The sequence below is a fragment of the Trachymyrmex septentrionalis genome, unplaced genomic scaffold, assembly GCF_001594115.1.
Source record: "Trachymyrmex septentrionalis isolate Tsep2-gDNA-1 unplaced genomic scaffold, Tsep1.0 scaffold19, whole genome shotgun sequence".
NCBI classification, from domain to species: domain Eukaryota; kingdom Metazoa; phylum Arthropoda; class Insecta; order Hymenoptera; family Formicidae; genus Trachymyrmex; species Trachymyrmex septentrionalis.
The window spans coordinates 5,156,537-5,181,971 of NW_017305071.1; the positions used below are offsets into that span (position 1 = coordinate 5,156,537).

Consider the following 25,435-nt stretch of genomic DNA (forward strand, 5'->3'; position numbering starts at 1 on the left):
GAAGTTAATTATTATATTTAGTATAAATTCTTTATTAAAGTACACCTGAATTGAATTAAAAAACAATTTTGTTAACACGGTTCCAATAAAGTTAAGTCTGAAGGGGTTAAAAGCTACACGCAACACCGGTTACGTTTTAATTGTTAATAGAACGAATGCGGGATAATCACTGATAATTATGTGTGAAATAGCCAAGGCCGGTCGTTTCTTTCGACGATCGAAAGTACTGAAGTACTTTCACTCGGCTTCCGCTGGTATTGTCGAAAGAGCACGTCCGGTGTGTACCTTCTTAGTCTTCGGTTTTTTGTCGAAAAAGAAAAATCTCGATTGAAAGCTCTTCGGAGCTGCAAACAGAGTGTCGGACAGTCTCAATGGGTGGATATCGTTCAACGATATCAGATAGCGTAGCTTCAGAGCTGCAACTTAAGAAGTTTGCGCTCTCTCAGCTCTCATGTCTTTCCTCAGGCGATACGGGTAAAAGGCCGAGACGTTAACTATCTCGCGGCTGTTTCCCGGGGGCTGAAACTCAAGTCAGAGAGCTGGAAAGTGCGGTTAAGACGGCGCAACACGAAGACGGATATACTCTCGGACGGATATACCCATATATTGAATTTCCTTCATCAGGTACATCTCGTAGTTTCTGTTTTTGTGTAAACAGAATTGCGTGTGCCGCATCGATATTTCTGGTTTGTTCGCCAGTCTATGTAACTCGTCGATCTTCGAGATTGATCTTTTTGTACCGAGAGTATCGTGTGTACATTTTGCTGTAATAAATGTGTATCCGCTCAGGGGTTATAATGTATAATTATAAATTATTCAGTTATTATTACACCGGTAGTTGTTACCGTACACCGTGTCGGGCCGCGGTCAGCTATGGTCAGGAACTTCGTTAAATGTCAGTCTGGTGAACGCCAGCATAAAGGGCCGTTGACTTCAGCGAGTGCACTTGAGGATTCAGTAATAAAAATGCTGGCGATAGGAATATATGAATATTTGACGAGCGCAAAGAATATTTCAGTACAAAGTTTTGTCCGAAGTTTTGTCCACGTTTTTAAATCATCCTACGATCAATAGAATGACTGTGACAGTTTCAAACGTTTGTATGCTTTTCGCTTTTCTCGTCGATATAACGATGACATATAATTTAAATCCTCTAAAAAAAAATCCGAAAGTTTTCAATCCCTTTAATTCCTTCCCTTTCGCTCGAAATTCCACGTGCGTACTCTCTTTCAGCGCGCTTTCGACGACGTCGTTGAACCTCAGGCACCTCGCGCGTCGTTTGAATGTTTTACGCTTGGCCCGAAACAATGCTGGGAACACGGCCCACGGGATGCCTTAACATCCCGCGAATGCACTGGCTCCAGTTACCTGTTTGGCGAAAGAGACGAAGAAGAAGGGAGAGAGATCAGGCGAGAGAGAGCGAGCGGGCGGACGCGTGCATGAATGGCATCGTGCTACCACGATTCAACTGGGACAGATATTCGAATCTCGTGTGTTACGTTTCGCCTTCTCTCCACCTACACGTGTGTACTCGTACCTATCGCCGCGTCGACATGCACTTAATTATCGCATTCGCGATATTATCGCTTGAGGAACGCGAAAGTCGGAGGAAAGCTCCGGTAACCATCAACCAATGCGATGAAATCGAGTCTGACCTCCTCCACTCCGATATGGTTCCCTTCTTTTAGCTACAATCGACTCGATAATTGAATCTTATTATCGTTTTTCTAAAGAAAACCTTCTAGTCAGACTCTAGCCAGATTTTAGCTATAGCTAAATTTGTAGGTGTTGTTATTTTTGGATATTGTTATCAGATCTGTGTAACTATAGTTTAAAACCGTCTTAAGATGTTATAAACCAATCGTATGTCCGTAGTCAGGACTTATAAGCTTTCTACAATAAGTCATTATCTAAGCTTTAAGTCTTAAGCCTTAAGAAATTGACCAATCACAATTGAATGTGAGAAGAATAATTGACTTGATTGATCAATTTCTTTTATGGCTTATAGGTAATGACTTGTTGTTATAGAAAGCCTATTATATTTAAGATTTTCTTCAATTTATTTTCAGATGTTCTGAACGAATTATTTCATTGACTACCGAGTACCTAAAGATTTTAAGGAAACTTTAAGTACAAAGTCCCACTATGAATACAACTCTCTTGTCGTATTAGCCTCTTAAGACATTACTTAAGACGGTCCGGAAATAAAACGGATTGTGAATCTACCTAAATTTTTAGATATTTAAACATCATTTTTTAAAAGAGAGAGAGAGAGAGAGAGAGAGAGAGAGAAAGATGGACTTGATTTCGCTCTGATCGCTATCTCGTGACCAGATCTCGATCGGAGGGTTTCTACATTTTTCAAGAGAGCAACATTTCGTTGCTTTCAATTTCCCACTCTCGTTTCGCTTCGTGCGATGTGTGAGTACTTATCGCAGGGTGTGGTGCGGCTAATAAACTGGTATCGGGAGACACGTAGGCGGAAGAGTTTGTCTAACGAAGCGAACACGAAGGCGACACCAAAAGTCGGAAACCAACGTTCCCGACGGTTCGAGAGGTTGACTCGAGCGAAATAACTCGCCTGGACTCGCCGCGCGGAACGCGCGGCGAGGACGTGTCCGGGAAGCTGTGGCATCGGCATGATATTTCGACTGGAATATGACCCGACGACCTCGGAATAGAATCTAAACTCCCCCTCGCGTCGGATACTTTCTCCTGAGAATGTTCCGGGCGAAACGTTATTAATCTCTTCATCAGGACTGACGGCCGGCGGGGGTGAAGGAAGAAGGAGGCGAAAAAAATTAACGGAGGTCTATTGTTGTGCGGGATTTGAACGGTGCGCAGGTGCATCGGCTTGACCTTTCGAGGTGCGCATAAGGAAAGTGCAAACCTTCAAACGTACATAAGCTCGCCAAGTTATCCGGATGCATTACGTCGCGCGGAACAAGTTTCGAGTACCTCGCGCAACGCTCTAATTTGGCTGTCGCCGGACTGTCCTTTTTCCGATAACACTCGCCACGTACTTATCAACGTACAATTTATCCACGTCCGCGTAAACTCGCCGCGGCGTCGAAAAGAAAGAAAGAAAAAAGAAAAATATTAATACTATTGCGCAATCTCTCCAGCCGGCGTAAAAGTGAGACTTTCACCAGAAGCGAATCGAGGATCATTATTATCGCGGGGGTTCCCAGCACAGAGGTACGAGGACTGCATGGGGGTTAATCGCGACGAATGATCGGCGAATGATACTTGTTACCCGTAAGTTGGCTCTCCTTATCCAATCATTTCTGGTAATGATATCTCGCGAACGTAACGACGTGAACGATGAGCTTAATTGGATTCTGCTGCGACTTCGCACGAAGAAAAAGTTGCTTGCGTAATTTTTATCTTACAAAACTGTAATAGTAAAAATATTCTGGCTATATTTTTGCGAAACTTACGACAATATTCTACTTGTCTCTGAAAGTAAAAATACCGAAAGTGCGAAGTACATTATAATACAATTGTAGTAAATCCATTCAAGTGATTATTATCTTATAGTAAATCATACTATTCTCAGGCATGAACAACTTTCAAGATTTTATATACTTGTATTTTATACAAGATTTTTATCGCGCAGTAAAGTAAATTTTATCAGCACTAAGGCAAAAGGTATTCATAAAGTGAATTCTATTGAGAGATATATGGTATATTTATATAGATTTATTTTACGAAATGTAAAAGTACCTTACAGCACGACTGTATAGCAATCGTTTATTTACTAGAAAAATGAGCTTTACGTAAATTGGCCCTCTGTACATAGACCTGCCAATTCCGTAAAATTTACTAGAATCCAACGCATATTGTATGGTGCGATTCTCTTCACGCTGCAAATGCTTCGAAGCATTCTTTGACCAATTTATAAAAATCTTCCTTCTCAGCTAACGAAATATTTGCAGCGTTGTGTGAATCGTACCCTAAAACTTTCAGAGTGAATTATCATTATTAAAAAAGTGAAACCTCTCACTCTTGAAGATTAAAAATTGAGCCACTCTTCTTCAAAGCTATCTCAGTTTCCACTCTTCCGAGTGAGATTCTACTGCAAAGAATTTAGAGAGTACTTTACATTATTCTCTGTATGCGAATCTGCATTTGCAGTGAGATGACTATTTCCGTAAAGCAACGAAGAAGGACGAAGCGAAGCGTTTTCTGGACAAACTCATCGATTTCTCGCGTACCACTTTTCCCGCACATATGCATACGAGCTGCATTATGCGTTTCCTACGCGAGAACGGCTTTTGTTGCTAATAGGCTGAGGCTTAAGGGTCAACGGAACACGTCGGAAATTTATCATCTTCGTTTACTTCTTCTTTGATATACCTACCTACATTACCTCGTATATCGTTCGCGCGATTCCTCCTCGTAACGGTTGGTTTACCACTGACCGTGTCATTAAACTGACATAGCGGCGAAACGTCAAAAGCGAAAGAATGGAATTTCCTTTTTCTTGTTTTTTTTTTTTTGACTTGTTGATCGCGATACGGCAGGTAATGTCCGCCTCTCGTGATTGTGCGAGTAACGAGGGCACTGGGCCGATGTTTTCGGAGGTCGTCGCAACGTCAGGTTGAATCTGATTGAGGGTTCATTAGAAACAATAGGAGTTGGATTCGTTCTAAAGCAATCAGACAGGATACGAAATGTATAAAAGATTTCACGAACTCCGGTAAAGTGAGATTGTCCGATCTGTCACGAATGTTCGTGAAATGTACGAGTTAGATGCCATCCTCGAATTATTCTGCAAATTCTCGTGCACTTTTTGCAACGTTTCAAACACTGTTCAACAATCCTTTCTATAGAACGAGTTCCCCAGACGATATACGGGGAAAGCTATATAAACGCGTATGAATATTTATGTTTATTCTACTATTTCAACGTTCACCGTGGACAGTGAACGTGTCAAACGACATCCGATAAAGCTTTTACATGCTACGCGTTGCCGATTGTTGCATTCGCCATTATGTCCAAGTGGATCAAGGTTTTGTCGACTATTAACGTAACGTAACTAAACATTGATACGCAGGAACGGCGCGGCTTAATCGCTGTTATTCGTCTGGTAGCACCGGATTAATTAATATTACAGCTTCGAAACAATGGAATGACCACGATAATTAGTCTTAACGAAAAAACTTGCTCGTCATCCTTCGAGCTGTTGTTAGCGAAGCGCATTGTTGACGTTTACGTCTTGTTCATCCGAACGTCGGTGGAAAATGCGAATATGCGAAGGCGTTTCTCTAGCGGTATTTATAATCCATTCTTATTTTGAGATAGTCTCAAGTAACGTTTTAAGATGATAATACGGTTCTCTGATTGGTTCATGACATCTTGAGAAATACTCCCGACTCGAAATTTTTCCTACTTCGAATCTCTTTCAGTCTCAATTAAATCTTATAAACCTGTTTTGATTGACTTGAATAAATATAGGGCCTCTTTTAATAAATTTACTTAACTTACAGCTCGTATTTAGAAAACTTCTTTTAAACTTAAAAATAGGAAATCTTGCAATAACTGCCATTTACAGGCTCAACATTTAGGAGCTCAATTCATTAGATTAGAATCTATTATAAATCTCTAGAGTCTACGTACGCCATCTTTAAAGTCTGTATATCTTAAAACTAAGGAGTAAAGTAGGAGCAAAATTTCGACTTGGGTTCTTAAGGCGGTCTTAAATATAAGACTACAAATACCGGCCTCTGATTGATTCACGACACGTTAAGAGTGTAACTTAAGACGATCTCAAATATAAGATCCATCTGCAAATACTGTATATAAGTGAGCTTACACAATTTATACGAATTTTCAAGCGAGCGACGAGCACGACGATTTTTCTCATTCATCACCTGTCAGATCACCCTGCCTCGTCAACCTACAGCCCCCATTTCCCTCGGTGGGAAGATATGTGCGCGCGATGAAAGATCTCAGAAGTGGGACACCTTCTCTTATCGCGCCGGATCATCCCGCAAATGACGGGAACGAGCCACGTAGAAAGGCAGAAGGGAAAGGATGAGGACTCCGGAGTGAGAGTACTGAAAGAGCACTTAGGGGATCTAAGTGCTTCCGAGAGAGAGAGAGAGAGAGAGAGAGAGAGAGAGAGAGAGAGAACGACGAAAGATTTGATTTATCGTTACTCGTCGGAATAATCAGAGACTGAACATTTTTCTTTAGGATAGATTTAGCGCTACTCTCTCAAAGGTTAATGTTCCTCCCGTTTCAGCGGGGCCCAAGCTCAGCCCAAGTGTCATTGCGCCTCGGCGCTTACCCGAAAATTCAGAACTGCTGGAAAGTGGTACCGGGTAGCGAAGTGAGACCCCTTCTTGATCGAAACGACGATATTGACGATGTGGGGAGACGGGGGCAAAAGTCGGGGCCTGAAGAAAGGAGAGGGGAGGGAGACGAACGCGAGAAAGGAAGGAGCTGTTGGATTACCGCTCGGTGGGCACACGACGTTTCGATCGAGCTGGCTACCACAGAGCCACAGAAGACCGGCTGCCTCCGACGGAACCGGTTGTGTGTCAGAAAGGGTAACACACGACGGGAACTGCGGCAAGTTCCATCCCACGAGCGAGCCATGAGCGGGCAGAGCGTGGACATGGTCTGGGACCCGCAGACCCAGACCAACTCGTTAGAAGGCTGGGATTATTCTATCGAGCTCGCGTACCTTAAGAGTCTTAAGGGATCCTCCTCCGAAAGTAGTAAGTAAGCGCGGACGTAAGAGGAGATGATTGGGGAATCTGTGCGGGGACGATCGACGGTGCCATAATGTGTGGTGTTGTTGTGATCAAGAGGATGGTGTTTATTATGAAAGAAGTGATAACGTTAGAGAGAGGGAGAGGTGGTAGATTATTTGCGATCTTTATCGTGTGTCGAATTATAACTGTTGTGATCGAAGAACGTATACTTAGAGAAAAGCAGACGGCAACTATATGAGTATAACAATAACTAATACATAACAATTTTCGATTATTATGTAGAATTAATTTACATTGTCGAATAAACTATTTCCTAATTGCAATAACTGTATACATTAATTCTATGTACAAAACTACGTACAAAACTTGTACAGTTGTCATCTATATAATATTGTTATTACTATATTTCTTTAAGTGTGTAAAAATAATAGAAAAGGCATCTCCACTCCACCAAAAAGATCTACAAACATATACCGATAGAAAGGACGATTTTGTTGAAGCATCTACAAACTTTATAAGCTATATAAGTACAGACCTGAAAATAACTTTGTCGCACCGTCAAAATAATTATGTAGAGCTGTTCAAGCTGGTTGCTAAAATGTCGAAACTACTTGTGCGGCATTATTTATCGTCTTGAAATTCCTACATAATTATTTTCATTGATGATTATTTTGGTTCAACAAAATTATTTTCAGATCTCTATATATCTAACTAAATATTTAGATACTTGAGCAAAATAATTCTTTCCGTATGTATCTGTTTTATCGCGCAGATATTCAGTTCATTGCTGGAATCTGTAGGTGGAAACAGTTTTTTTTTCTTTGCGACAGTTTTACGCTGTGCTCCGTGGCATTTAAAAGTCAATTAAAGAAAATGAGAATTCCGCCCGTGAACTTGGCGCGGGTCACGTTGTTCCATCGCGACACCGAGCACCGAGTACTGCGAAACGGTAGCGCTCGGTCGTTTGCTCACCGCGAGAAGGTCCTTGGCCCTAGCCGGTGTCAGAATGAGGGAGTGCCGCGAGCGTGAACCAGCAACCTGCAACCTGTAACCGTCGCTCGCGGCAGGCTGCATAATTATCATTCGAAGCGAGCCCGGGAAGTTTCGCCGATTTCGATTCCGCCAACGTAGATATTCCTCGCGTAGATCCCCTCAGGTTCAGGTTACGATGATCCGGAACTGAAATCATCGTTCACGCTTCGATTCTCTCTTCCCGGCGCGTACCTATCAGAGATTCAATCCGGATAGATTAAAAACAAGAAATGCGCTCGTGCAAGGAAGCGTTCATTGCAAAAATACGCCTCACGTTTTGTGCAGATCTACAGTTGGCGGCGGAGCTCGGTAAGACCCTCCTGGAACGGAATAAGGAGCTGGAGAACATCATCAAGCTGCACCAAGCTACTGAGGAGGAGCAGACGCAAGAAATCGAGGTTACTATACATTTTTCCGCGAGTAATTGTTTGAATGATTCTAATTGTTGCCCACGGCAAACCGGTTACGCTTCGGTATTTACTTTCTGATAATTCGATACTTACTTTCTTATTATTTTACTAGTAGCTTCCGCGTCTTCCGTATGGCATTTTTGTTACGTATAAGACTTGAATAGCGACAATCGCGGGGGTAACAGTAAGAAAATTCGAGTCGAATAACGATTTGCGGAGTTGCTCAACCTCGAAATTGCACTGCCCGATGAATACGCGTGTTATTTGTTCGTTCCGCAGTACATGAAAAAGCAGATTGCCGCCCTGAGGGAGGTGAACAATACGCGCCTGAAAGTCTACGAACAGCTGGAAGTTAGCGTGCAAGATCTGGAACGTGCGAATCATCACCTGGTGATCGAGAACACGAGCGATAAGAAACTGATCAAAAGGTAAGGCGTTGTCTTTCCTTCCCTCTTTTTATTTTCACGCCATTTCTTCGATTGGCGAAATGATTTTCGAATAGGGAGGGGAACAAAAAAAAAAAGAAGAAAGAAAAATTGGCATTCTCATTCGAAAGAAATGTACCGCTTGATATTCCAGATAAGATTATATTAGAAGTATAAGCGGAAAAGTGCCGGCCTAACGAGAGATCTGTTATTATATCTTGTTAGCTTCGTATTGTATTGGCTACGTGAACCGTTCTAAGCTCACCTTTCTAAATGCATAATTCATGCATCGTCTGATACAATTAAAGTTCATGGAAAGTTATTAAGTATTATTTTCCTATTTAACACCATTCTAATCTCCCTAATGGAATCTATTTCTCCCAACAATGAGCTTTTCTATTATTAACGATATATACATGTAATTCTGTCTGGGATTTCGGGGTCAACGTGCGCTTCTCGTACAGATCGGGCTCGACGCCCGCTTGCGCTTTGGCTTTCCGCGATTGACCCGAAATTCCGGAGAAACTTCGCCGGCGACGCGCTGCGCATTTCTCCGTACGAGGCGACATTTCGAACAGATGTCCGGCCGTCGGAGAAATTGCGATACCAACGTGCAACGTTTTCCGCAATAACGAGACTCCTACTGATAATCATATAACGATTTGTGCGCGACCAGCCAATCCGTGACTATCGAGAATCTGGAAGTAAGATGCGAGGAGCTTCAGAAGAAGATTGACGACCTGACCGAACGACTGCGCCAGCATGCCACGAGCCCGTCGAGGAATAACGCGCAACAACAACATCAGCAACAACAACTGCAACAGCAACAGAGTACCGATTGGGAAACTTCGGATACGCAAGGTGGCAGCGAGAAACAGGTACAAATGATTTCAATATTTCAACATAACATCCCAGACAACGCCAAGTACAAAATCGGGACAAAATGTCTTCAAGACGTCTTTTTTGCAAAGAGTCTACGGGAGGTGGTGGTCATTCGCAGTCCGTTCTTATTTCAAGATTGTCTTAAGTAATGTCTTAAGACGTTAATACGGCCTTCTGATTGGTTTCGTGACTTTTTAAGATTGTACTTATAGACGGTCTTGAATATAAGATCTTGAATAATGTGTTGAAGCGAATAAAATATTTTATAAGATCTGACTATGAATACTGGCCTAAGACGTTTTCAAAACATTTTATGTTCCCGTTTCTTGAACATGCGTGTTGTTTGATTATTCTTTGCTTTTCGAGTCTTCAAGAAAGGAATTGACACTTTTGTTCAGAGAGCTGTCCCGAGTTCATCCAAGTCCTCCCAAGAGACAATCGAAGCTACTGCGGCGAGTGACGAAGAGATGACCACACTGCTGACGCAACTGCAGGATGCTCGTAATCAAAGGGCTAGGGAACAGAAGAAGGCTTCCGAACTCAGTCAGCAGCTGACTACCTTGTTGCAGGAGAACAGCGCATTGGAGGAACAATTAACGGAGTGGCGTAACAAGGCGCAAGATGTGAAGAGTTTGCAAGACGAGATTAGCACCTTGGAGGAAGTCAGGTACGTGTGTTCTCTCATTCATTTCCCTTTCTTGCAGATCGCTCCATATACCTAATTAAAAGCTACATTGCGAGAAGAATTCACCTTAATATCAATGAGAGTGAATTGGAACGTAAAAAGTTGCACGTTATCGGTATAAAAAAATCGGCATAAAGATATCGACGTGGCAATATTTGTGAAACAAGTGAAAATGTCTTTACAGACGAGGTCAGTTGTGCGGACGTTGTTTGCGCGGCATGGACACGACGACGCACGACGAACTTTCCATAATGCTAGATCAGGAAGAGTATGACGACATAAGCATGGCCGAGTCTTTAATCAGCGAGAATCAGCGCGACTCCGAATTGACTGTACAGGTATTTCTTCTTCTTTTCTTTTTTTTTTAACATTTTTGCGAACCATTGTTTATCAATCTGCGTTTGCACGAATCGAGTCTCTTATTTTGCTCGAGTCTGTCGTTACAATGTCGCTTCTTTTGATCAGTTATGCTTGCCTAGAATAGTAATTATCTTTTATCTGCTTTAGGAAGTGACAAACTTTGCGAAATCCAAGCCAAAGACAGAACATAAATGGTATAGATCGTTGTTATGGAGGATATTTACTTACACGAAAGTGCCGTTGTTATTATTTCATTTTTCCGAAGCAATTGTCTATGTTAGAGCCCATGTCATTGTTCCGATATTGCTCATGCCTTTTCAAATACCGTTGTTTATTCTGCGTAAAATGTCTCTTATTGTTTTTAAACTTTGGCTGTTCAGACATCAGAAATCAAAAATTCCTTAACTCGATATGTGCGCAGAAAAAAATTTAATCAATTCCCATACAGCATACTTTATCCAAGAGACATCCTGCAAACGTCCTTAAGATATTGAGAGAACATAGGGCTGTCCTCTGAATGTCTTTAGGACATCCTTGGAAGTCTATGCTGTATGAGTTGAAGATAATCTCAACTTCCTCCAGGAACGATGAAGATTTTAATACATTTACAATTTTTAAATTAACTCTTTACTATTGTATATAATTACTATTATATGTACATATAATTAATGTTAATGTTTAATAAATTTTATTTTAAATGATATTTTTTCTTGAAAATTGTGACGCAAGTATAGATGTACATAATATATTAATAAAAAATATGCGTTATATTAAAAAATTGTTTTCTTATTTTATCTAATTTTATCTCTCTGAAAAAATTAATTTACTATTCAAAAAAAAATTTTGATTATTTATTCAAGCGTAAAGTTTTAAAAATGTCAAGACAGTTATAATGTCCAACATACTGAGGCAAATTGACTATATTTAATTTCTAAAGATTATCAAAAAGACTGTGTCCATTTCTCGGCAATATTAAGGACCTAGGATAAGTAAATGTAAATATTTGTGCTTGTGCTGTTGTTCTAAGCATGATGGCTCTTGTTATTGGAATCGCTGCGTCTAGTCGAATGATTTTAATTGATTACTTTGTACAATGTATAAGTGCCAGATTTATAAGATTTTAAATAAAACACATCTTCTTAAAGAACTTTTTGCAATCTTTAATATCCTATAAATCTGGCCTTTGCCTTTCTGCTTCCAGTTATCCTTCATTTCTATGCAACGTTTCATATAATTACTAACGTAAATTGAAATGAAGAAATAAGTAAAAAAAGTTACGTATAACATTTTATATTAATATAAAAATTATATGTGACTTTCTATGAGATTCTAGATTTGTAGTAAAATTTGAACGCTGATCGCTTTTCTCGCGCGTACGTATGTACTCTTCCCCGATTAAATATTTCGTATTAATCATAACCGAATTGCATCGTCATAATCATTTCCATAATTTCAACTGCACACACGTTAATTACCTGCACACAGGATACATGCAGCAAAAATGAAGGTACCGACGAACTGGACAGCGCGAATCCTTATCGGGTCTTGGTAGAGAAGTATCAGGCCTTGTTGGAGGTGCAGAGACACTGTCAGCCCCGTCGCAAGGACGCCACACCCGCGACGTGCATGTCGTTGCAGGAAGAGTTGGAGATGTCCGGAGAATTTAACAATTTCTATCCTGCTGCTTCCGAGGCCGAGGTTGCTGCTGCTCCGGAATCGATCAAGACCGCCTCGCGAACCAAACCTGAGAGCGCCGGCAAGAAACCCTTCTCGGCCACTCCGACAGATTTCTCCGAAGCTGAGACATCGTCTTCAGGCTTCTCGGACGAGACTAGCAACAAGGCGACGCAAACAGATGGCAGGCCGGGCTCGTTCCTATGTTCCATCGCTGATGGCGAAGACTGCAAGTTCAGCATTTACGATGACAACAGTCCGTTCGAGAGCAGGTTCCGCAAGACGCCCGAATATCGGCAGCTCTTCAGCGAGATCTTCAGCGTTTTGAAACGGGCAGCTGAAGCGAAGGACGAGGGCGAGAAGTTACCGTTGCTGGACGAACCCGCTACATCGCAGACGAAGTACGACGCGTCGTTTCAAGAAGATTTGCAAAGCGAGGCAACGGACGACAATCAAAGCATCATGTCCTCCGTGGTATCGTCGGTGGTTTCGGAACCGGTCTTCAGGGTACAATCTGTCAGCCCGGCCAATCCGAAGGACAGCAAACAATCTGACAAGTCCAGCAATACCTCCGCGAATCAACAGCCCGCAAAGGACGCAAGCTGCAGACTGGATTACGTGTCTCTTAATTTACGCGTTCGCAAGAAGTCCTCAGCGAAAAAGAACTCCGTTAAGAAAGCGCAACACAATGACCGGTCGACTACACCGGACGTTATTCCCACGACGAATCCGAAATTCGTCCCCGCCAAACCCAACAGCGGCCGAAGGAGATTCAAACCGTTCAATCCCGCCGAGCACGAGCACTCTGGTGCGTGGAACGGTCAGCACAACGTATATCCAAATCGGTCAAGGGATAAGAAGCTGTACGGTCGTGGCTCGAACGAACAGCAGCAGCAGCAGCACAACAATTACGAGTATAAGGATTTCAAACCTAGCACCGCGTCGGAAGAGGTGGCTCGGCTGAAGCGATTAGAGATGTCTTATGCAGAAGTTCTTCGTACGCCTAACAACAAATCCAGAGCCAATAATCATCATCATTATCGTAGAAACTAAACGGGATGAATGAACGGACGGAACAACGTTCGTACAAGATGTAGAGTTTTATATTTGGATTTCGATTGTATCCTGACTAAGATAGAGATATCGCGCGTTGATCACGCATCATTCATCCCGTGATGAGATTCAGTATTGTTTTGTACTTTCTTGTAAATATTCAACGACGCGGATACGTTTAGCGGCATGTTTCTATAATATAGGCACTAATTAACGCGTCCGCATTAGTTTTAAGTTTCATAGCTTTTCATATTTCATTGTATATCCCCTTTCCTTCCACGCGATGAACATACAACGATGAGTATTGACCCCCTTGTGGCACCGTCGTTAGTCGTTACGGAGAAGAGAAAAATTTATCCATGTGCCATTTACTCTCCGTGTGTCAAAATATCAACTTCCGACTTTAAAACTCGCACTACTCTTCGATAACGTATAATTTTCTCCCGGGGAGGTAGTGCATGTCAGCAACAAGCGTGGTGTGTTAGCTTTTGTATTTTATAGGTATGAGTATTGTGATGATGTTGTACGTATAAATAAATAAATTCTTTATCGTATTAAGTCACTCTATCCTTTTTCGCGCTCTATCGAGTAAGATAAGGTGGTGCAATTTTCAATGTGGCACAAATCTAAACGAAATAAGATTTGAATCCAATTTTCGAGTTTAAGTTTGATTCTTTCTGATTGGAGATTCCCTTCAATACCCTCCACACAATGAGATCAAAGTTGTCAAACTTGCACTCGAATTGAGATACATATCTTCTTTTTTTCTTCTTTAAGCTCTTGTATGGTTTTTCAATCATACTTGTAAGGTTCACAGTGATTCACTATGCGATAAGATTGACCTACTGATCCAGTGTATGCCTTTTCGGGAACAGAGGCCATACACAGTCAATTCACAATTTTTGTCTCATATCAAATCATAATCTCACATAGACTTTAAGCCTTTCTATCTTTATGACTTAATTCAGATATCGCGGATAAGATATATTAGAGCAATAGTGCTCTTTAAACGAAAACACAGTTTTAGTATTTATTCGCAAGGTGTTCTCCTAGACGCGAAAGATCGCGTATATGGGGCACAGGTGGAATCGAACCTGAATCCACGAATCGTGAGTCGATCACCTAAAGCATGTTGTCACTCGTGCCACCGATTCAAGTCTTATTTCATTCTGAATTGTATCCGTATTCGAAATTGTACCATCTTATCCTCTATATGTGATTGTTATAAAAACGGATTCTCAGAGAAAATAATTTTTTTCAGTACTTATTTCTGCGTAAATTTACAATAAGAGTCTAAAAAAAATGACTCGTTCAACATATAAACATATACAATGATCTTTGAAATTCGAAACCATCAAAAGTACATAATATTAAATTTGAATAAGTTACATTTCTGATCGTACGCACGCGTACGAATGCATCATGACTTCATTTATCTAATATCTACATTATACTTTTAATATAATATCAAAGTTGCTGAAGGAGGTATCATTTTATTCGTATATTAAATGTACAAGAAGCACCCGATATTTACGTGATTCCGTGGCCGTATTATTTTAATTAGTTTTCTCTCTACGTTTTAACACCAGAACGCCTGAACTTTTTCTATTATCTTGAATATTAAAGAATAGTTTGTGATCTCTAATATTTTAGGCTCAGTTGCACAACACAATTAATTCTTAACCGAGGTTCATTCTAGAATTGGAAAGAGATGAGAAACAAGTTGGACCTGAGTTAAGAGTTAACCGTGAATTGTGAAATTGGACCTTAATACATTATAACTTAATACATTTAAAATAAGACATAACAATAAAGTTACAACTAAAAAGTGCATAAAATATAAGAAACGTTTATCTCTAAAAATAATTTACAAAAATTTTACGAGCGTTCCAGTGTTATTGGTCATTTAGACCATATAGACTACCAAAGATAATGAGTGGTATAAGTTTATTAATACAATTACAACTGGGAATTGGAGTTGCGCATATCGAGTACGCATGTTTCGTCATTTCTCCATTCGCTTTCCTAAGAATAATCTGCGTAATGTTCATTACACATACATACAAGACATTTCTTTCCTTCATATTAACTTAGTCGTTTTATCAAAATGGATACAGTCGATTAAGAATCGTCAAATAAGGCGCGATGTACCGCTCCTAAACTTGGTTGTACATAACTTGAGCTGATACTACGTCTTGATCTGTAGAGAAGAAAATGCATGGTGAAAAAAAGAAGTTCGTCGGCTGCCTACAAACGACACATTCCAATGCAACTATTTTAAGACTATGAATTAGTTTCTGCAGCCATAGTAGATTATAATATAAATGTGAGAAATTACTCGTAATGATTTCATGTGATTGATTCAAATAAATGAATTTGTGCTGTTTTTGACTTTCATATACCATCACACGATTCAATATATAGTATAGATTTGTAGAATATGTGTATATATATATATATATATATATGTATAAATTGTATGTTTAATGCACATACAATAGAAAAGGTTTGCTACTTACTCCGTAAGAGACCGAACTGCTGGCCCAGTGGGATTATTTTTTGATCGTGGATTAACGAGAAGACATTTCATTGGATGACCATCTAGTTGTCGATTATGATAAGTCTCAACTGCTTTAGTTGCATCCTTTAGTGTTTTGTAGATTACTTCCGCTGTACCTGGACGAACTAGTCTCGATACGAGCAGTTCTCCAACATCTTCGAATAATTCCTATACGGTGCAAAGATTCTTTTTTTTTTTCAACATTTTACAGCAAATGTGAAATCTTTTAGAAATAAGTTCTTTATTTTACTGCACCTTAATATCTTCTTGCGTGACGTTGGCTTGCAAGTTGGATACTACAATTCGATAGCCATTCGATTGCGCCGATGAACTGGAACTTGCTTTTGGCCGCGATAAAACGCTTAATGTTCTTGTCTTATTACCAGAAGCATCAAGACGTGACTTAATTCCTACTTCTCGAAGATTTCTGGAATCGTAGTATTTGGAATCTGCTGTTTCCTCTGCTACAATTGTTCTACAACCAAAATCATACAAAATAGTAGATTTTTCAATCAGTTAATGTTTTAATTTTTGTAAGATATGATTACCTTGATTTTGTGCCAAAGTTCCAATCTTCTTTATAAGAAGGTAAAGCAGTTTTTACCTATGATAAAGAAAAAATAATAAAAATAAAATTGAATGGCAATTGTACAAATTTCACATAAAAGAGGATGACATTATTTACCATCGCGGAGCGTGCAGCGAGTTTATTGTAATCTCTTTGCCTCTCTCGTTCCTTTTCTATCTCAGATTTTCGAGCTGGAATCCTAGTAACATTAGTGTTTCTAGACTTCACCCAAGTATAAGGAGAAATCGGATTAATATTGAATACAGGAGGTGGAGGTGGAGGTGTTGGTGCATACTCGTTACTCACAGTTCTCCTCAATGAAGGAGAATCCGTCAGATAATCTAAAAGAATAAGTTTATATTAATATTTTTTAACATATTATTTCAATAATTTTCAATAAAATATTTTAAAATATATCTTAAAATATTATAAAATATATTAATAACAAAAGAAAATATAAGTTTATTATCTCTAAAAAGGTATACAAGATAAGGTTAAAGATCAAAATAAACCAAGTTAAAATAAGATCAAAGTAAACGAAATTAAAAAAATTAAGATGATATATTCATAAATAATTCAAACTAAACATAACCATATTTCAAACAAACAATGATATAAAACATATTGCTACAATGACAATACAATTCAGAAAATAAATTTTCAACAAATTAATCTTAATATTTAGAATTATTAAAATTTTAAAATATTAATTTTAAAATACAATTTTAATGTAATAACTGATTGTAGAAGAATATAAAAGTTTGTTTTTTTAAAAGTACATTTCTTTTTTTCTATATGTTTCCAATTTTTTTTCTACAATTAACTAAAAAATGAGACTTTACTTATGTTGCTGCAGTAGCAAATGAGTGAGATATGTATTTCTTAATATATCTACATTATATTTCACGTACCATCAGTATAATCCATATTCATTTCTCCTATATAAGGCTCGGCGAGAGGTGGTCTATATCCAACCGTTCTCGTGGAAGGTTGCATATAATTGGTTGGTATATTAGATGGTAACACGTGCTGCATCAAAGACGGCATTTTATTCGTCGACAATGACAATCTGCCGTTTCGGCCAGTCTTGCGTGAAATGCCTGGAAGCTGAGTATCTATCTTCTTGTAATGAGACGCACGAATCTTATCTAGCTTAAGTCGTGCATCGCTCTGCTTCGCTATCTCGGCGAGCTTGTCCCTGGCGTCGGTCAGCTTCTCTCGGTTTTTCTGTATTATTTTAAATCGTGCATCTCTGATCACCTGTGATGAGCCACGTCCCCTCACAGAACCGTTTGCTCGTGCTCCTCTGTTAGGGACACCCCTGCGTATCCTGCACAATTACACAATGTAAATCTTCTGACTTTTTTTATTTATTACAGTAATAAAAGACAATACTGCGGAAAAATTAACGAACGTGTCTTCTTACATGACTTCTTTAGAAAATAGCGGAGCAGTTTTTATCAACCAAGCCAGATATGGTACTGTGGTATCATTAAAAAGAACAATCAAGTAGATTTTGCTCCAAATTTCCGAGCTATTCACGGCTACGAATAATTTACTCGCGCACGCCAATTTATTCGAGCGACTTCATGAAAACGGGATTGTGAACTAAAGATATCTGAAGAATGAAAATTTAAGAAAAGATTTTCATCACACACACAGACTTCTGTCAATAAAAGAAAGCACGATCGTCAAGGTTATAAATATGTAACTCTCGCTATGAAGTTGGCGAGAATTCCATCGGATAATTAAGTGAATTTGCCTTACCCTCCTCTGCCTCTCATTCCTAATGATTTCTTTTTAATTATATCGTCCAAGCTTAGGCTCGTATCAGCCATAACGAAACAATTACAGATCACAGTACGCGAAGTACAAGACGGTACAGCCACTCGAGTCTAGAAACCAAACTGAATCTGTCTGCAGGACTATAATTTCGGAATACGTTTAGTGACACGTTGCCGGAAATTTGCCGCCATTGGATGAGAACTTAGGGAATTTTTTACAAACTCTTAAGTTCGGAAACACAGTAGTTAAACTTTAAGTCGTAAAATATTGGCCAATCACAGATGAATATAAGAAGAATAATTGACTGTGATTGGTTGATTTCTAATGACACTGGGTGCGGTCGAGTTGTCGCTACGAATGATTGATTAACCAATTGGGAGAAAGAATTTTACCAATTGACCAATCAAAAAATGTTTCGAAGCATTCGTAGTGGCAACTCGACCACACCCTTAAGCGTATCAAAAAAATTCTTTGATGATATACGCGGTTTCTGGGATTTCCGTTTCTGGTAGAATAGGCGAAATTGTATATTTTATAAGAGCGAGTGGAATTGAGCAGTAAGAATATGTGAAGGAGAGAGAGAGAGGGAGTGTGTGCGTGTGTGCGCGCGCGCGTGTGCGCGCGTGTGCGTGTCAGTGGAAGAGGGGAGTGACGTAAGAAAGGTGAGAGAGTGGAGTGGGCGTGGGATGGGAGAGATTGTGGCAGATAAGGAAGAAGAAAGAGGCGGGCGTTTTGGAGGTGCAGGAAATATGGGGAGAATTTGGAACAAGAGTGAGAGAGACTATGGAAAAAATAGAGAAAGAGAGAAGGGAAGGAAGGGGAAGAATGAAAAGATGATGAGATGAGGAATGTAGAAGGAAAAAAGGGAGGTTAGGAGGAGGTTAAGGGCATGGGGGAAAGGGTTGAAAGAGTGGCAGAAGTATAGGAGGGAGAAGAGGAAATATTGAGAGTTATGTGAGAGAAAAAGACATGAAGTATATGAAAAATGGGAAGCAGAGGAAGCAAGAATGGAGAGGTAAGTGTGGAGAGTGATTAACAGGGTAAGGAAAAGGTGGAAGTTATTGAATAAGGATATAGAAATAGAAGAGTCGGAGGAATTTTTTCGTAATCAACTAGGTGGAGTAGAAAACAAGGTAAGAGGGGTAGAGAGAGGGAGAAATGGATTTAGAGAGGGGAGAAATAAGCAGGATAAGGAGACTGAAGGATGGTAAAGCGATGGGAATGGATAGAGTGCCGGGTGAGGTGTGGTGGAGAAGAAATAGAGAAATGGGCGTGGTTATGCAACAAAGTATGGAGGGGGGAGGAGTAGAGAGAGGAGTAGAGAGAGGGTATAGTCGTGCCAATTAAAAAGAAGAGGCGGGGAGATTGTGGAGGATTATAGGGAGGTGACGATAATGCCAGCGTTGTATATATGACGACAGAAAGGTTAAGAGAAGAAATGGAGGGGAAGGGATTGATTCCATCGAATCAAACGGAGTTCAGAAAGAGAATGGGAACGATGGATAAAATATATATACGCTAAATTATTTGATAAATAGGTAGATTGAAAGAAAGGGAGGGAAAATGACGGCAATATTTTTGGATTTGAGAGCAGCATTTGATTCGATGGTTAGAGGAGTGTTGATAAAATCTATGAGGAATAAGAGAGGGATTAATGGAGAAGGTGGAGGAAATGTTAAGAGAGGTAAGGAGTAGAGTAAGGAGTGGGAAATGGGTTGAGAAGGAGGTTTTGGACGGCAAGGGCGATAAGACAGAGGGATGTCTGGCAAGCCCAGTACTGTTTAATATATTGATGGCAAATCTAGAAAAGGAAATGAGTAAAGTGGGAAGGGATAAAGTTAGGAGAGAAGAGGATATATTCGCTGCAGTACGCAGATGATGTGGTGTAGATGGCAGAGAAGAGGAGGGAGATGAAGAGTATGCTAGAAAGGTTAGAAAGGTACTTGGATAGGAAAGGGTTTGAGTAAATACTTAAATATAGGGAAGACGAAGGTGTTAAGATTCAGGGAGGGAGGGGGGAGGGAGAATGAGTAGGATGAGTTGGTGGTGGAAAGCAAAAAAATTGAAGAGGGAAAAGAATATAAGTATTTAGGGTATATTTCAAAGGAATGGAGAACAGGAAAGTCATATTCGGGAAAGAATAGCGAAGGCAGCGACAATAATGGGGCAGGTATGAGGGATAGGAAAGAGGAGATTTGGCGGAAATTGGAGGAGAAGGGTGTGGATGTTTGACACATTAGGACAGTGATGGGATATGGAGTAAAGATATGGGGTTGGAAAGAAAAGGATAGAAAAAGGAAGAAAGGTTCTTAAGATGGGTGCTTGGGGTAGAGGAAAGGACGCCGGGATATTTAGTGAAGGAAGAAATGCAGAGGGAAATGATAAGAAGCAGAGCGGGGAAGAGAGCATAGGATTTTAAAGAAAGATTGGATATGGGAAAGGGAAGCGAATTAGCGCGGGCATATAGGAAAGAAATAAGAGAGAAGGCACTGGGGGGAAGAGATGTATCGAAATGGAAGAGGGAGAGAGGACAGTTTTTTAAGGATAAATGAATGGAGATACAGGAGTGGGAAAGCTGAGAATGGTGGGAGACAGAAAGTACGAGGAATTAGAAGAGAAGAAAAAGGCAGAGGGAAGAAAGATGGGAACGGATAAGGAAATCGAGATTTAGTAGATGGATGTGTAAAGGAGGAGGGAGTGCCGAAATATCTGGAGAAAGTAGATGGCAGAGGATAGCAAGGTTTAGGCTTGGAAATGAGATGATGGAAGGGAGGTATTAGGAGGAAGAGAATAGGAGAATGTGTCGATTGTGCGGAGGGCAAAGGGAAACATGGGAGCATGTCTGGGAGGAACGCAGGAGCTGGAAAGAAGAAGAGGGTAGTTGGCAAGAAGCATGTAAGAGGATACTGGTGGGAGAGGGAGAGGGATGGATGAGAGAAGTGAAGAAAAAGAGGAAAAGAGTGAGGGGAAAGTGGGGAATGGGGGAGAGAGTGTAAGTGAATGAGGGAATGGATGTGAGAGAGAGAGAGTAAGGAAAGGCAAAAATTGTAACGGAAACGGAAGTCCACAGGGAATAGGTAGAAAAGGTAGCGGAGCGAGCGAGCACGAGTAGGGAGAGAGGAGGGAGAGAGAGAAAGAGCGGAATAATGTAGGTTAGGTTAAGTTAGAGAAGGTTAGTGTGTAAGTTAGTATCCCAGCGAACGAGAATGGATTGAAATGAATTGAAATGGATTCAGATTTTCAGAAATATTGATTTAAGAATGTTAAAATAAATGCTTTTCAATCCTGAATGCATTTTTATTCATTTATAGGAATTGCATGGAGCATATCTCTATGCCTTTCAATCTAAAAATAATATTAGCTTTTTCTGTGCACAACACAATTGTGAATACTGTTCAATTCAAAATTTTGAATAGAAAATGCATTTTTCAATTCAATTGCATCCAATTGAATCTAATTGAATTTAATTGAATCCAATTAAATTCAAAAAAAGTATTTAAAATACGCATAGAAAAAATTTCAATCCAGTTTAATCCATTCCCGTTTGCTGATATAAGGCGATTGTAAATAATATGTAATCATAAGGGAAAAAACAAATGTATATATATATATATATATACTAAATATACGCGGTTTCTGATAGGTTAAACTTTGTATTGTCTCTGTTTCTGAATTGTGCATCAGACTTTAGGGACTACGCAGAATAAGAAGAGGGAGGGGAAGAAGGATAGGGAAAAAAGCACTTCTAACTTCAAAAACAAGAGTCTGTTCGCGTTGCTTGCACTTTTTGCACTCAGCATCTTTGTTTCCTCTCTTTTTGACGTCTAAATATATATCTGTCTTATTTTAAGTGCAAACATTTTTGGGGATTTCAAGCAAGGTGAACCGACCTCATAGTTGTATAGAACACAATTTCTGATAGGTCGAAATTCTTCTCTGTTTTCTTATTCCCCTTCTTATTTCTTTGAGCAAAGTCCCTAAAAACATCTGGCAGAAACATCTGTCACAACATGAAATTTTAACGATTTTCGCGCGTGTTGTGATTCTGTAGCTAAAGTTTGTTTTTAAATCAAATGGATAATAAGACGGACAATAGCGATATGAATCGCGATATTCGTGCCATAAATTCCATGATAAATTCTTTAACGAAGCAGTTCCTCTGCTGTACTGCATTAATTAAGATGGATTTTATAGTACATACATCAATTTTATATATACTTACACAACCTGTTATCATATTTTGTAATTACATAGCGAACATTTGATACTATAAAAGGAATGTTTTGCAGGTATTGGAGGAATACAAAACTTATGACCTTAAACTAGATATCCAAAAACAAATTTTGGATAATACGATAAATAACGACTTAATTAAGCGATATCCAATAAAAATCTCATATCAGAAAGCATTTTTGAAATTATTTATGCAAAAGGTACATTTAAAATATCAAATATGTAATTTGTTTTCACAGAGGTTAGAAGACAGAATCATTTTCCTTATTTGTTATTATATGCGATTTAGATAGAGGAAGGTGGTAATGAAATTCATGATGACTTATATGCAGCGTATTGTAGATTAATATCATTACCGGATAAAGAATCTGTGCATTATCGTCATTTCTTAATACAAAATGGAACATTAAATTGCATTACATTGAAGGAGAGCACGAACTTGATTTCTCAAGGAACTACGGGCTTATGTAGCTGGCAGGTACTTGCTTATTTTTTAAAATATCTTTATAATTTCTAAACATTTAAATTATTTAGGGAATATTCTTAAGAATTAAATATATCATATATGTTTATATTAGTTGTAATCATTACAATTGACAGGGTGCCATAGTATTGAGTCAGTGGTGTGTAGAAAACAAAGAACAGTTTTGTGGAAAAAACATATTGGAACTTGGCTGTGGAGTTGGATTGACTGGTATGAATGTAATTAGTATATGTTCACCGAAACAATATATTTTCTCCGACTGTCATCCAACAGTATTAAATATGCTCTGTGAGAATGTAAAATTCAATTTTATATCGAATAAGCGAAGCGAACTATTGAATACATCTGATACGACGTCAAAGCTACAGTTACAATTAAAATACGAGCAAACCAATGTTCAAGTAATAGATTTGAAATGGGAGGATATTGATGAATACGTGTTAAAAAATTCGTTACAACCTGACGTAATTATTGCCGCTGATATTCTGTACGACAGTAACTCGTTTGGTGCATTAACATTGGGATTAAAACGCCTCTTAGCATCAAACAATTATGCTATTTTCGCTGCAACAATTCGTAATGAAGATACTGTTTCACAGTTTTTGGAACATTTAGGTATTTTGATTGTAATTTATGTTTGCTAATTAAAAAAACAGTTGATTCAAATGCCAAAAAATTTAATTTTTGTTTTAGGAAATTATGATCTCGTTTTTGAAGAATGCAGTTTGCCACGATGGGCTACGTCGGTAGAATTGATTTACGCGCCTGTTCGGATATTGAAGATTTCTCAGAAGATTTGACAAAAGTTTTACTGTGATATTGCTAATTCATCTGTAATTAGACAAATAGTTTATTTAATTACAAATAACAATTAGGAAGCAATTAGGAGTAATTAAATGAGAGATTTTATTAATAACCTTAGCATAAATTCCTATATATATAAATAACAGGTGTTAAAAATATATATAAAAGTATTAAATATGAAATATTTTCTACATCTATCGTAATCGTTAACTGTTAACACTATCGCAACTCAAAACCATTTTCTTTTGCCATGGCGTTTGAGTTTCACCTCAGTCTCATCCACATCCTTGTCGGCATCTTTTTTTGTGACCTTTTTCAACTTCTTTTCTTTTATTTTCTCCTTTGTTTTTCCTTTTTTCGTTTTCCCTGCATTAGAAGAATCGTTGCCTTTGTTTGCTAGCTCGTTTTTATTCCTCGCTAAAAGATGAATGGCAATTTAAATAAGAGCTTACATTGTATCTTGTATTAATATATCTATCGTCACATTACTTACCAGCGAATAAACCCATATGTTTATTTATGCTTTTATCCTCTTCCACCTCTCTTCGACGATCCATCTCTAAGCATTCGACAATTTCATTTCTTCTCTCTACAATTTCTACTAATCTAGAGAAATATAAAAACGTGTAATCACATGTTTATATTAACATTGCTCTATTAACATTTTATTAAAGTATTTTTTTTTCAAAAATACCTTTGTATCAATGCTTCTTCTCTTTGTTTATCAAAGTCCGTTTTAGTAGCTTCTGGTTGGCACATGAGACATCGTATTTGATATTCTACTTCAACATGCTCCTCTTCTAATCTTTGTTGCCTTCGTAGTAACATCAATTCGGCCTGTCTCCTGAACAGTTCATTTTTTTCGTTTACTAATGTGAACAATTCTAAAACCAATTCCTCCACATCTGTACCGAGCGATGAATCTATCAATTAAATTAAATGTTAATTATATTTTTATAATACATTATTCTCATATTTACAATATTATGTGCGTTTCTTACCGTCTGTTCGAGGTCCGGATTCGCATTTATCTCGTATCAACTGTTCCAACCGCACGCCTTGTCTTTCTAAGCCTTGCTGTTGCAATTCTATTTTATCTAATTCCAATTTCACGTCTTTCATAGAGATTACTTTAATCTGTAATTAAAATATAATCTCGTCTCTTATTTACGCTCTTTTAAAAATTTATCAGAAATTTTTGAATTTTAATATTCAAAAATTTACGCAAAAAAATCTATACAAAGTTTACGTAATAAACACGTCTTATGATAGAAGATAGGATCTACCTTTCTCCTATGCGGAATTGGACGCGGTGGGGCGGGACCCTTTTTCCTCTTCCACTTTCCTTGTACGCTTTTGTCAGTGTAAGACATGTAGGAGGAACTATCAGTGCATGAGATACTGCTCAAACTCTGCCTGTTTCGATTCGCCTCGTCTTTGTTTGTCTTCTGATCTTCCCACATATTCAAGTTACGATCATCGTTACGAAGCTTGATTATGGGAGACTCATCTAAACTTAATCCTTTGCCGACCGATATATTACGAGGTGTGCTGGTTGGCATTGGCGGTGGAGGAGCCGGCTTGGTTTTTCGAGCTCGTGGCGTTGTGCGAGGTGATGAATCCTTTATCGCGAGAGAGAATCGAATGATGAATGCTTTTTTTGAGATTTATAATATTGTATATGTTTTATAATGTATACATACATATATACATATATATATATATATATATATATATATATATATATACAATAAA

General features: G+C 38.8%; 4 protein-coding genes across 9 annotated transcripts in view; 2 read left to right on the top strand and 2 right to left on the bottom strand.

The window, feature by feature from the left end:
• Positions 1–13,733, top strand: part of LOC108746859 (cerebellar degeneration-related protein 2) — a 45,165-nt gene extending 31,432 nt beyond the window's left edge. Inside the window, exons 1-7 of one of the 3 annotated variants that reach the window (XM_018483893.1) lie at positions 6,540–6,728; positions 8,043–8,155; positions 8,447–8,595; positions 9,269–9,470; positions 9,873–10,141; positions 10,344–10,497; positions 12,005–13,733. In XM_018483893.1, the coding sequence (XP_018339395.1) occupies positions 6,605–6,728; positions 8,043–8,155; positions 8,447–8,595; positions 9,269–9,470; positions 9,873–10,141; positions 10,344–10,497; positions 12,005–13,246 (2,253 nt within the window). In that variant the 5' untranslated portion in view covers positions 6,540–6,604 and the 3' untranslated portion in view covers positions 13,247–13,733. Of the gene's footprint in view, positions 1–6,539; positions 6,729–8,042; positions 8,156–8,446; positions 8,596–9,268; positions 9,471–9,872; positions 10,142–10,343; positions 10,498–12,004 lie in introns of those variants that run through there. The other 2 variants (XM_018483894.1, XM_018483895.1) reach the window with 2 other exon arrangements.
• Positions 13,734–15,099: 1,366 nt separating this feature from the next.
• LOC108746862 (polymerase delta-interacting protein 3-like) lies at positions 15,100–18,309 on the bottom strand. 2 transcript variants are annotated; one of them, XM_018483903.1, is made up of 7 exons: positions 17,801–18,066; positions 17,286–17,704; positions 16,492–16,715; positions 16,355–16,410; positions 16,062–16,281; positions 15,766–15,974; positions 15,100–15,446 (listed from the first exon to the last, which is right to left on the bottom strand). In XM_018483903.1, coding segments are annotated over exons 1-7 (1,209 nt in total). In that variant the 5' UTR covers positions 17,803–18,066; the 3' UTR covers positions 15,100–15,367. The 2 variants fall into 2 exon arrangements, with proteins under 2 accessions (XP_018339405.1, XP_018339403.1); XM_018483901.1 differs by lacking the exon at positions 17,801–18,066 and adding an exon at positions 18,142–18,309 and having other exon boundaries at positions 15,101–15,446.
• Positions 18,310–22,167: 3,858 nt separating this feature from the next.
• LOC108746809 (protein-lysine N-methyltransferase EEF2KMT) lies at positions 22,168–23,802 on the top strand. The gene is made up of 5 exons (XM_018483783.1): positions 22,168–22,352; positions 22,449–22,592; positions 22,682–22,870; positions 22,993–23,491; positions 23,570–23,802. Exons 1-5 carry the CDS (start codon positions 22,233–22,235, stop codon positions 23,674–23,676), a joined length of 1,059 nt encoding a protein of 352 aa, XP_018339285.1. The 5' UTR covers positions 22,168–22,232; the 3' UTR covers positions 23,677–23,802.
• Positions 23,803–23,858: 56 nt separating this feature from the next.
• LOC108746988 (MICAL-like protein 1) overlaps positions 23,859–25,435 on the bottom strand; it is a 39,867-nt gene continuing 38,290 nt past the window's right edge. For all 3 annotated transcript variants that reach the window (XM_018484169.1, XM_018484172.1, XM_018484170.1), the window contains 5 exons: positions 24,967–25,302; positions 24,682–24,817; positions 24,375–24,603; positions 24,174–24,286; positions 23,859–24,097 (listed from right to left, as the gene is read on the bottom strand). In XM_018484169.1, coding sequence (XP_018339671.1) covers positions 23,910–24,097; positions 24,174–24,286; positions 24,375–24,603; positions 24,682–24,817; positions 24,967–25,302 — 1,002 coding nt within the window. In that variant the 3' untranslated portion in view covers positions 23,859–23,909. The remainder of the gene's footprint in view (positions 24,098–24,173; positions 24,287–24,374; positions 24,604–24,681; positions 24,818–24,966; positions 25,303–25,435) is intronic.